The sequence below is a fragment of the Megalobrama amblycephala genome, linkage group LG12 (genome assembly GCF_018812025.1).
Source record: "Megalobrama amblycephala isolate DHTTF-2021 linkage group LG12, ASM1881202v1, whole genome shotgun sequence".
NCBI classification, from domain to species: domain Eukaryota; kingdom Metazoa; phylum Chordata; class Actinopteri; order Cypriniformes; family Xenocyprididae; genus Megalobrama; species Megalobrama amblycephala.
In genome coordinates, this window is record NC_063055.1 from 28,469,395 (window position 1) to 28,480,883 (window position 11,489).

An 11,489-nucleotide genomic window follows, 5' to 3' on the forward strand; every position below is an offset into this window, starting at 1 on the left:
CACCTTGAACATTTCATTCATTAATTCAGTTTATTCACTATAGTTTCAAAAAATGGTAATAAAATATGACAAGATCTGAGAGTTAAACTGTCAGAAAAAAAAAAAAATCGTAATTATGTCAGATAACACTTAAGCAAAACATGGTCAGGTCAAAGTGTCAATAATTTTTGGTTCCAAATTGTTATCAATTTTACTGGTAGTCCACTGTATGAAGAAGAATTCACAGTTTACTTTATTTTGCTATCCTCACTAGTAAAAATATATCAAAAATGTCTGAATAATTTTTGGTTTGACTGTATGTACAAGCATCATAACTCTATAAACACAAACTCTAACCTGATCACTCAAAAGACAAGAAAAAGTCTTATGTTTTTATCAGAGGATTTTTTTTATAATCGTATCTTAAATATATACATTTGCCATGAGCACAATACTGCTTAAAACAGACTCAAATGTGAGCCGACGGCACTTAACAATTCAGTCTTCATGAAGAAACACAAACCATTGAAAACGATATCAACATTTACAGTATTTACAGCAATACCATGACAAAATCTAACAGGACCAGAAGCTCAAAGACTGTCAGTAACACCCTGTCCCATATGCATGATGAAAGTGCGAATAAATTGATGCTCAACCTTCATCCTTTGGTCCTTTCTTCATATGGACCTCAGAGTATGTCACAGAGTCCTCGGTGCAGGTCACTGGAGTGAGTGCCACAGCTGCACTGTTCTGAAAGACAAGATATAACATGACATAATAATTGCATCTGGATGCTTGCAAAACTCCAAAACTGTCCATTTGCTTACTAAATTGATAACACGTAGCAATTAACTAAGCATCACTTGGATACTACAGAATACCAAATGCTCTTGATGGGCACGATTTACCTCGTTTCTTGATTTCACACTGTCTCGAGGAATGTTTAATGCTGCATAAACAACAGTTTCATGAGTTTCAGGGCAGGGTGTTTCATGGGTAGCATCAACCTGAGAGTGAAAATAACAACTTGTTTTTTGTTTTTTTTTAAAAAGTACTGTATCGCTTTTAAAAGATCATCAGATTTAAAGATCATCACTTCTGCCAGTATTCACAATCAAATGAAAAATAAGTAAATAAATGTTACTCACTACGGCTTCTTTTGCTTTAGGTTCTATCCTGGAGTGTCCTAGTTAAAAAAAACAACCTGTTAAACTTTACAGTCACTTGAATTTTATTTTAAACACTGACTGTATGCTATCAGTAGTAATTGATAGTAGATAGCATGCCATTGTTAATAATCTGAAGCAATTTAAGATAAAACCATAAACATCAAATTTTTAAAGACATTTCACAATTTTTCTTACCTTTATAATGTCTGTGAATAGCACAGCCAATGCAGATGATTAGCAAGACACAACTCAATCCTAAAGTCAATGACACCATAAGTGTCATTGGGATTGCTGTCACAGTCTCAGGTGTGGGAGAAGGTTTTGTCACAGTTGTTGAATTAGACACTGCAAATGAGAAGTATACATATTTCACTTTTGGATTCCTATGACTTTTTAAGCACCAAAAAAAATTGTGTTTGATGTTTAGCCTGTTACATGAAATATGAAATATGAGTCTTTAAACTGAATAGAATGAACATTTTAAAAAGAATAAAAAATAAAGCTCACCCACATATACATGCGTCCCATTTCCATATTTAACAAATCCAAGTATAGGTAAATCCATCTGTGCTGTACAGTAATACATGGCACTATGATTTAGACGTATTGACAGCAGGTCCAGCGATGCGTTAACAAGCACAGTTCCAGAAACAGACGATCGATTGTCAGACAGTTCAATCTTTTCACTCTTTATTTCAGTTTTATTATCTTGTAACCACTTAACCACGATTCTTTTAAATTGTGAATGAGCTTTAATGTGACAGGTGATGTTCTCACTTGTGCCTTTCCATTTTATTGTCTGAGGTTTTTGCCACACAGATATATTTGGATTTGGCAAAGTTACACCTTCAGAGATGAGACCTGTGAGAAAGTAGCAAAGTATGTAATTAATATAATTTCATCAAGCTATTGACATAATGTTGATAATAAGTAGTTATCGAGGAGGAAAAAGGATATTACCTGTGAACCAGATGGTTGCGAAAAGAGCACAGAGACTGGTGCGAGTCATTTTATCTAAACTGCAGAGACAGCGGGTTTCTCACGTTGAGCAGAAGCAGGTGTTTTTCATTTTTCCTGTGTGGTGTATCCTGCCATCTGAAAGCATCACCTTATCTGCATAAACTCACACGCTCCGGTGACACCCACAGACGGGCCACTTGAGCTGAAACGCTATAGCTTTTTCGATGACGTGACTCACTTTTGTCAGCTCCACATTACTTGATTTGCAAATCTATGAATTTGCATGTGTCAATGCACCTATTCTATAATGAGCAGGATTTTAATTTCTCTATTAAAATTAATTTTAAGATTTTTTTTTTTTTTTGGCATATGGGGGTAAAAGAGAAAGTAAAAAAAAAACAACAAGAAAAAGCCTATAGTTTTCCATAATCATAAATTAAGTCATAATATATATATATATATATATATATATATATATATTTTTTTTTTTTTTTTTATGTAATACTATTTTATTTTAAAGGTCCCGTTTTTCGTGGTTTTTTGAAGCTTTGATTGTGTTTATAGTGTGCAATATAACATGTATTCATGTTTCGCGTGTAAAAAAACACAGTATTTTTCACATAATTTACTTATCTGTATACCGCTGTTTCCACTGTCATAAAAACGGCTGATGACTTCCTTGTTCTATGAAGTCCCTCCTTCAGAAATACGTAACGAGTTCTGATTGTGCCAGCGGTTCCTGTGTTGTGATTCGACAGCAGCTTAGCGAACCTTGCCCGGAAAAGTCACGCCTCTTACCATAACGTGGAGATGCACGCGCTCAGTGTTATTGTAAACATGTCTTTAATTTTACCCTATCAATTTGAGCCGGAATCAGACCCGGTGATTGGACTGCGGGATGAAAATAACAGCGTTTCGACGACATGGCGACAAACACACTCTACAAACGCAACTCTTGTGTATTCCTGTGGGCGGAGGTTAGTCAAAAAACTGTTTTAGTGACGTCATTAAAGAAGGAAGTAGAGGGATGTAGTCCAAACTGGCCGTTCGATGTAGGCGACTTCTGTTAAATAAAATATCTCGCTTGGCATTGAACTTTGAGCTTTAAAATTTTACAGATTTTATTTATACTCTAACAACAACATTACACACTAACTAAAGTTTGAAACATGGGATCACGAAGAACGGGACCTTTAATGTGTCCTTGTTAGGTACTGAGTAATACTTATATATACTTACTATAGGGTTAAGGTAAGAATTATGGTTTGGTGTATGGTTAGTTGCATGTAATTATGCATAATTTACTAGTTATACTAATAACGTGATGTGTAACAAGGACATAAAAGTTTTCCATTTATTTATACTGTATCATCCAGTGCACTATTGTGCATCTGTAATGCGTAATACAGTTTTTGTCCTCTATGCTGCGCTGTTTTCGCTCTCCTCACTTACAGTACTATGCGAAACCGTGGGAAAATTGCCAGTGTGCATTTCTTGGCAGCCTAGTAATGTGATTTTGGGGCCATTATCCATATGGCTGTATCAGTTGTAACTTTAACACTCGCTTCTCCCTTTGACAGATAATGGTAATATGGGCAAGTAGACAGAGTTTTTTCCCTCCTCTTGCCTCTCCTCTTACATCTTACATTGCTTCAATGTCCTGCACACGTTCTCTCTCTCTCCCTCTCTGAAGTGGGATAGTGTTCAGCCCGGGTGGTAATTAGGTCATAAGCCATCTCTGACTCACTCAACTTCTCATCCATCGCCTTTCACACTTACCCAATCATCTGACATCCCCCATGAGTGTCTTCATGAGCTTTTGCCTTCTTGTTTCTCCTCCAGTCTTCCATTCAGTTTCCTGATCTTCTTGTAAATGTTCTCACCATCGTCTGCTCCTTCTTAACTCCTTCATCATGAGTCCTGGTCTTCAACGGTCAGATGGAAAGACAAACCGCTCTATCGATGGAAGTTCTGACCACAGTCTGGGAAGGAGTACTGAGGCTCAAGAGGCACCGCCACTGAAAAATTACATTTTTTTGACTATTTGCACTTGTTTTTGTCCGGCATGGCCTATTAACATTGTGGCGTTGGTTTTTTCTCTGATGGTGAGTAGAAAACATTATTATTTTTGGTATTCTGAATTGATCTAACTGGAGAGTTGTGTCTTCATATGCTGCTTTATTAAATCAGATTCTTAACTGAGGTTATATATCAAAACGTACAGTGATCCTCACAGAGTTTTGGTCATACGCTGCAGTGTGTTTTTCTTAAGAGGTATATTTCTTGTGGGTTTACTTGGCAGTGTGTTATACGCGTGGCTTTGAAATCCGACTAAACCTAATGTTCTTATGGTCCAGATAGACATATAAGTGTTATAAATAGACAGGCCTCAAGTATCTGTGCAGTTAACTTTGTAGCACTCCCACACATGCAAGCAAGCAAGACTGCATACACTCACACACGTCTCACACACCCTTTCCCCTACTCGAACATTCACACGGCAGCCTGCAGATGTGCTCACTTGCACAAGGCATGTGAAAGGTGGATATTATGATGATGAACTTTCTCAGGCTGTTGTTCTCAGACAATGCTTATACTGTAGATGAACAGGAAAGTTTTTTCAGTGGTTTTCTACCTGACTTTTCACACCTTGACCTCAAAATGAGAGATATGGTTATACATTCTGGCCACTAACGTACACCCAGCAATTCACTTTCTTTTTAATAAATACATGTTATTTTTGCAATGGATTTACTGGTTGTATAGAACATTGTTTTACATTCTCATTAAAGTATATATTATGTAATAGACCTATATATATATATATATATATATATATATATATATATACACACACACACACACATACAGTCAAACCACAATTTATTCAGACACCTTGGACATTTCATTCATTAATTCAGTTTATTCACTATAGTTTAAAAATGGTAATAAAATATGACAAGATCTCAGAGTTAAACTGACAGAAAAAAAAATAATCTTAATTATGTCAGATAACACTTAAGCAAAACATGGTCAGGTCAAAGTGTCTGAATAATTTTTGGTTCCAAATTTTTATCAATTTTAATGGTAGTCCACTGTATGAAAAATTTTTGGGTATAATATGTCATATATAATTTTCATATTTCATATATTTTATTACCATTTTTTTTAAACTATAGTGAATAAACTGTATTAATGAATGAAATGTTCGAGATGTCTGAAAAAATTTTGGTTTGACTTTATATATATATATATATATATATATATATATATATATATATATATATATATATATATATATAACACTGATTATCTCTTCATCACGGAACTGGTTAGTGGGTAGGATATATAATGTGTTAGAAGCGGGAAAATTGGGCAAGCTTAAGGATTTGAGCGAGTTTGACAAAGGCCAAATTGTGATGGCTAGACAAATGGGTCAGAGCATCTCCAACACTGCAGCTCTTCTGGAGTGTTCCCGGTCTGCAGTGGTCAGTATCTATCAAAAGTGGTCCAAGGAAGGAACAGTGGTGAACTGGCGACAGGGTCATGGGCAGTCAAGGCTCATTGAGGAAGGATGACGTACATGGGGAGCGAAGGCTGGCCCGTGTGGTCCAACAGACAGTTGTAGCTCAAATTTAATGCTGGTTCTGATAAAAATTTGTCAGAATACACAGTCCATCGCAGTTTGTTTCATATGGGGCTGCATAGCCGCAGACCAGTCAGGGTGCCCATGCTGACCCCTGTCCACCACCGAAAGCACCAATAGAAGAAGCAATGGAGCAATGGAAGAAGATGGCCTGGTCTGATGAATCACGTTTTGTTTTACATCTTGTGGATGGCCGGGTGCATGTGCCTCACTTACCTGGGGAACACATGGTACCAGGATGCACTAATGGAAGAAGGCAAGCGGGCAGAGGCAGTGTGATGCTTTGGGCAATGTTCTGCTGGGAAACCTTGGGTCCTGCCATCCATGTGGATGTTACTTTGACACGTAACACCTACCTAAGAATTGGTGCAGACCATGTACACCCTTTCATGGAAACGGTGTTCCCTGGTGGCTGTGGTCTCTTTCAGCAGGATAATGTGCCCTGCCACAAAGCAAAAATGGTTCAGGAATGGTTTGAGGAGCACAACAACGAGTTTGAGGCGTTGACTTGGCCTCCAAATTCCCCAGATCTCAATCCAGTTGAGCATCCGTGGGGATGTGCTGAACAAACAAGTACGATCCATAGAGGCTCCACCTCACAACTTACAGGACTTAAAGGATCTGCTGCTAACATCTTGGTGTTAGATACCACAGCACACCTTCAGGGGTCTAGTGGAGTCCATGCCTCGACGGGTCAGGGCTGTTGGGACCAAAACAATATTATGGAGGTGGTCGTTATGTTATGCCTGATCGGTGTATATATATATATATATATAATGTTAATAATGAATAAAAAAATGTAAATTATCTATTTAAATGTTATATATTATTTTATAAAATTATACACACAACTTAAAGCTGCAGTCTGTAACATTTTTTGGTTAAAAATTATCCAAAACCAATTTTTGAACAAGTACATAACCAGCCAGTGTTCAAAACTATCTCATTATCTTAGCTCGATTCACAATGGTAAGCTTGTAATAATGTTTTATAATAAGAGAGACCTGGTGGATTTCTGTGGGAAATTCAAGCATGTTCGTCTGAGGGTGAAAGAAAGAAAATTAACAGGGGAAAAAACTTAAGTTTTTGATTAGTCTAATGAGAACCTTGCTATTTTTAATTAACAATGTCTGAGTATAAAACAGATAGTCCCTGACTCTAATTGGTTGAGCCAAGTTCGAAGCCGTTGTAAATTACTCCACAAACATACACCTGTTATTTATTAAAATAAATATGTTTACTGAATAACTGTTTTATAAAAGCCATAAGCCCAGTGAAGCCCTGGTTTACAGTGAATTTAGAATAGCTAAATGTTCAACTTCTATAACAACGTCTCTTAGCGGTTTTAAATTCACTGTAAATCATGGCTTCGTGGGGCTTAATGCTTTATTAACAAGTTTAAGCACTATAATAAAAAATTATACATAATATGGTACAATTAATCATGGGGTGCATGACAGAGTGGGAATAAATGTAGGATATGTTCATTTGTATATTTTTGTAAGGTACAGTGATTCATAGCATATGATCCATTCACATCAGGGCATAAAAATGAATCATTTTCACCACCTGCCCATTCCTGTCATACTTTTGCCCTGCATTCAGCAATCAATCTGTGCTTTTCAAATGTCACTAGCAGACTATGGCAGTGGGGTCTGAATGGGGTAAAGTGCAGGGGTTTGCTGTGGAGAGCAACACCTCTAGTTTCAGGTTGAGTCCGCCTCTGCTACACAGTAAAACGTCAGGGCTCAGTGACTACAGAAGCTGCAGCCGCCACCACACGGCCTGTGAGAAACTAAATGAGCATCGCAAATCACGCAACCCAGATAACTGCCCTCTGACACACTGGGGGGGGTTTATGCACACTGTACTGATGTAAAAAGTGGTTAACATAAAAAATGTTTATCTTTACAAGAGCAGAGATTTAATACTTTTAAATATTGTTTTTGTCTCATATGTAGTTAAACTTCATGTTCATTCATGACAAAAACATCAGTAGTATTAAAACAAAAATTGAAACCACAATAAATATAAATGTTAAAAATATTTATACATTTAATTTTTTTTTCATGGCATAAATCTAAAGTTTAGCAATGTGTATGTCTATTAAAAGAGTTCAGACCACCTGTCTTGTCTCAAATGTTATTTGAATCTGAAAAAATTCAGATTTTTAAAATGTGAATCATCTAAGTGAAGTTAAATCATATTTGTCATCCCAGTAAATGTGATTTAGTGCCAGTAATTTGTATGTCAAGTCTCAGTTTGCTGTCCGATCTTATTAAGAGAGCTGAAATCACTGGCATCATCACTATGCCCCTCGTTGCTGCTTTATGGGCCACATACTGAAGTCTAGTTTTCACTTGGAGACCTGCCACTGAAATATGCTACAAATTTCATGTTAAGCATTACATCATTTTTGTATCACCTCAATCAAATTAATCTCTTTGAGTTTTTCCACCCTGAGATGATTTATTTTGTCAAATTGGGTAATTTCACTATTACGATTTCTCTCTCATTCAGTCTCAAAGCAGTTATGATGCAGAAGACTATGAAGGAGCTCAGCGGCTGGGGAGGAAGGCTCTTCACATGGGAATCGCTTCTCTAGTCATTGGCCTTCTGATCATAACAATCTTCTGTATTGTACACTTCACCACGGTACTTATGTGCACAAAGCAGCTCAATGTTTCAAGAATATTATAAATATGACTTGTTAAAGGAATAGTTCACTCAAAAAAATCATTATTTACTCATGTCTTTCCAAACTCACATGAACTTTTGAAAAAATATTCTAGTCTTTTCAATATAATGAAATATATGAAATATATATATATGCTGTATATATATATATATATATTTATATATATATATGAAAATCTTGACACATGCACCTTGGAGTATTAATTAAACAAAGCATCAATACCCAATTTGTTAACAAATTATTCTTTGAAGTTGAATCTTTTATATGAATCAGCTGATTCTGTTCACAAAATGAATGAATGTGAATCCCAGATAGATACACAAATTGACTGATCTGGTTCTCAAATTCACTTGGTCTGATTGCAGTGATTAAAATTCCACCAATTCCATATTAAAAGATGTAATATAAGTCGAAGGTGTCCCCTGAATGTGTCTGTGAAGTTTCAGCTCAAAATACCCCATAGATTTTTTTTAATTCATTTTTTTAACTGCCTATTTTGGGGCATCATTACCTATGCACCGATATATAGGTTGCGGCACCTTTAATTTGCGACGGTAACAGTATATTAGCAACATGCTAACGAACATTTAGAAAGACAATTCACAAATATCACTAAAAATATCATGTTATCATGGATCATGTCAGTTATTATTGCTCCATCTGCCATTTTTCGCTGTTGTTCTTGCTTGCTTACCTAGTCTGATGATTCAGCTGTGCACATCCAGACGTTCTGCCCTTGTCTAATGGCTTGATCATGGGCTGGCATATGCAAATATTGGGGGCGTACATATTAATGATCCCGACTGTTACGTAACAGTCGGTGTTATGTTGAGATTCGCCTGTTCTTCGGAGGTCTTTTAAACAAATGAGATTTATATAAGAAGGAGAAAACAATGGAGTTTGAAACTCAGTGTATGTCTTTTCCATGTACTGAACTCCTGTTATGCAACTATGCCAATATAAATTCAATATTTAATTCTAGGGCACCTTTAAAATGCAACATTTATGCTATTATAAAAGATTCCTAATTTTGTTTTGGAGGTCTCCTACAACATGTTTACATGCATTAAAGATAAAAAAGTACACTTTAATTTTCTCATAATATACATTGCAGCATCACCTCTTTTCTCACAGTGTCTGAAACGTCTCGATAAAGGATTCAGTCTCTCTAAACCCCTCCTTTCCAAGATCACACTCTGCTCTGATTGGCCAGATGGCCCAGTTTTTTTTCGATTGGTCTACCGCTTACTGCACACATCTGAAACATAACGGCCATCAACATATCTGAATTTCAGCTCTGGAGGCTTCCTCAGCACAGTTATATGAACAATGCCGTCGATGTCACTGTATCAATTCGAGCCTGAGTCCTCATCCTTTGGAAGTGCATGTAAAGTGGATTTACTTTTGCAGTGCAGCGTCTTCTCGACATGTTGACAACATGAACCAAACTCTTCCAGGCCTCAGCTACAACTTTAAATTTCAGTCTGTTTAGCACACAAAGCTGTTATGTGGCTTTAGAAGATAATATAATATACCACAAGAGTCATATTGACTACTTTTAGGGAGCTTTTGAATTTGTTTTTTAGGCTTGAAAGCTTCCATCCCTATTTAATCACCAGATTTTCTTCTTTTCTGTTCCTTGACATAAAATCAAAGTGTCTGAAACAACATGAGGATTACAAAATTAAGCTCTTTTAGTTTTGGGTGAACTATTGCTTTAAATTATCATTTGCGTGTCCTGTTATTGAAGTAGCATGATTTATGCACTGTGTTCTCATTTAGTAAGAAAACATTTCCTTCTTCTATTGCTCTTTTTATATCAACTAAACAGACTGCAATCTGATGGTGGAGAAACCGGTATGGCAGGAAGACTATACTGTAAATTGGTGGAGACCAGTTCCAGTGAACGGCAGAGGACACTGTGAGCTAAACCCAGAACGTGGTTTCACTGTGGTGGCACCATGTGCTTGAACCATCCCGGGTTTATAAGTAATCAATATATTTTCAAATGGAATGTATAAGTGGGTCTGATTTGCTCAAAGCATGGCCAAGAATCCAAACTACTGAAATCTTACACTAAGAGTCACTTCATATTCATATCATCTCAAAGATATATCAGAATGATGTTTATTCCTGCAGGCAGTCTGTATTTGTTAAGTATGATGACACTTCAAATATTGTATATGTGTAGTTTAGAAGTGTACATTGTGTTTGTCCTAAACTTGGCATACTAAAAGGATGTTTGCAGCCAAATAGCTAACCAATGCTTTTACAGAAAAAAAACAACCAGTGTTATGTTGTACAGGTGAATGTAAAATGACAGAAAGTATGATCATTTTTTAAGGAAAATATGAATAAATGCGTAATGTATTAAATGTCTCAATATACTAAATGTGCAAGTGTCTGTCTCAGTTTTATAATGGATTAAAGCGGGTACTAGCGGGTACCTCTCCTCCTTCACGCCCAATGTAATCTGCCGCGTTTGGAGTATCCTGTATTTTGATATGTAATATTATAGCCAGCTATAGTTAAATATAGCTAAATTGGTCTCCAGTCTTGGCAATCAAAGCAAACAACTACTAGCTACACATGTGATAGAATACTAGTGGTAGTATTTACAAGTGTTTCATTGACAAGTTTTCAGTTATAGTAATATTATAGTAATACTAATCATGTGTCTCTACCATCAATCTCACTTGAACTACTAACTAATGTTTTTCCAAGAAGTACTGGTCGTCCATCTCTCTGCTGTTGCCACCCATGTCTGTTTTTATTGACGTGTACTTCACGGATACAGTTCCACTTCTCTCAGTACCTCACATTGCCCGTCATGTCATGACACTGCGAAACTGGACAGCCGTGAGAATGTCGAAAGATTCTGATGTGGACTCTTAAACACAGCTGGCTCACTCCATCACAGGACACACCCAACCTGGCACAATCCCTAAAAATAAATAAATAAATAAATATTAAAAAAATAGAATTACAACAAAAAAAGTAAAAAAATAAAAATAAAAAATACAATATTTTTTTT

General features: G+C 36.3%; 2 protein-coding genes across 2 annotated transcripts; one reads left to right on the forward strand and one right to left on the reverse strand.

Moving 5' to 3' along the window:
• Positions 1 to 218: 218 nt before the first annotated feature.
• On the reverse strand, positions 219 to 2,448 carry si:dkey-63d15.12. The gene is made up of 6 exons (XM_048210214.1): positions 2,112 to 2,448; positions 1,659 to 2,012; positions 1,347 to 1,496; positions 1,131 to 1,168; positions 891 to 989; positions 219 to 732 (listed from the first exon to the last, which is right to left on the reverse strand). The coding sequence occupies exons 1-6, from the start codon at positions 2,158 to 2,160 to the stop codon at positions 634 to 636; spliced, it is 789 nt and encodes a 262-aa protein (XP_048066171.1). The 5' UTR covers positions 2,161 to 2,448; the 3' UTR covers positions 219 to 633.
• A 1,175-nt stretch (positions 2,449 to 3,623) lies between these two features.
• LOC125280056 (transmembrane protein 233) lies at positions 3,624 to 10,847 on the forward strand. Its single transcript, XM_048210365.1, has 3 exons — positions 3,624 to 4,216; positions 8,278 to 8,412; positions 10,287 to 10,847. The coding sequence occupies exons 1-3, from the start codon at positions 4,025 to 4,027 to the stop codon at positions 10,296 to 10,298; spliced, it is 339 nt and encodes a 112-aa protein (XP_048066322.1). The 5' UTR covers positions 3,624 to 4,024; the 3' UTR covers positions 10,299 to 10,847.
• Positions 10,848 to 11,489: the final 642 nt, after the last annotated feature.

Bases quoted from the DNA above. Each gene is read 5' to 3' on its own strand.
- si:dkey-63d15.12 (XM_048210214.1), bottom strand. From the start codon at position 2,160: ATGACTCGCACCAGTCTCTGTGCTCTTTTCGCAACCATCTGGTTCACA. The intron at 2,013-2,111 runs GTAATATCCTTT...ACTTTCTCACAG, and splicing joins CGCAACCATCTGGTTCACAG to GTCTCATCTCTGAAGGTGTA. The intron at 733-890 runs GTAAATCGTGCC...CTTGTCTTTCAG, and splicing joins GTGTGAAATCAAGAAACGAG to AACAGTGCAGCTGTGGCACT.
- LOC125280056 (XM_048210365.1), top strand. From the start codon at position 4,025: ATGAGTCCTGGTCTTCAACGGTCAGATGGAAAGACAAACCGCTCTATC. The intron at 4,217-8,277 runs GTGAGTAGAAAA...TCTCTCATTCAG, and splicing joins CGTTGGTTTTTTCTCTGATG to TCTCAAAGCAGTTATGATGC.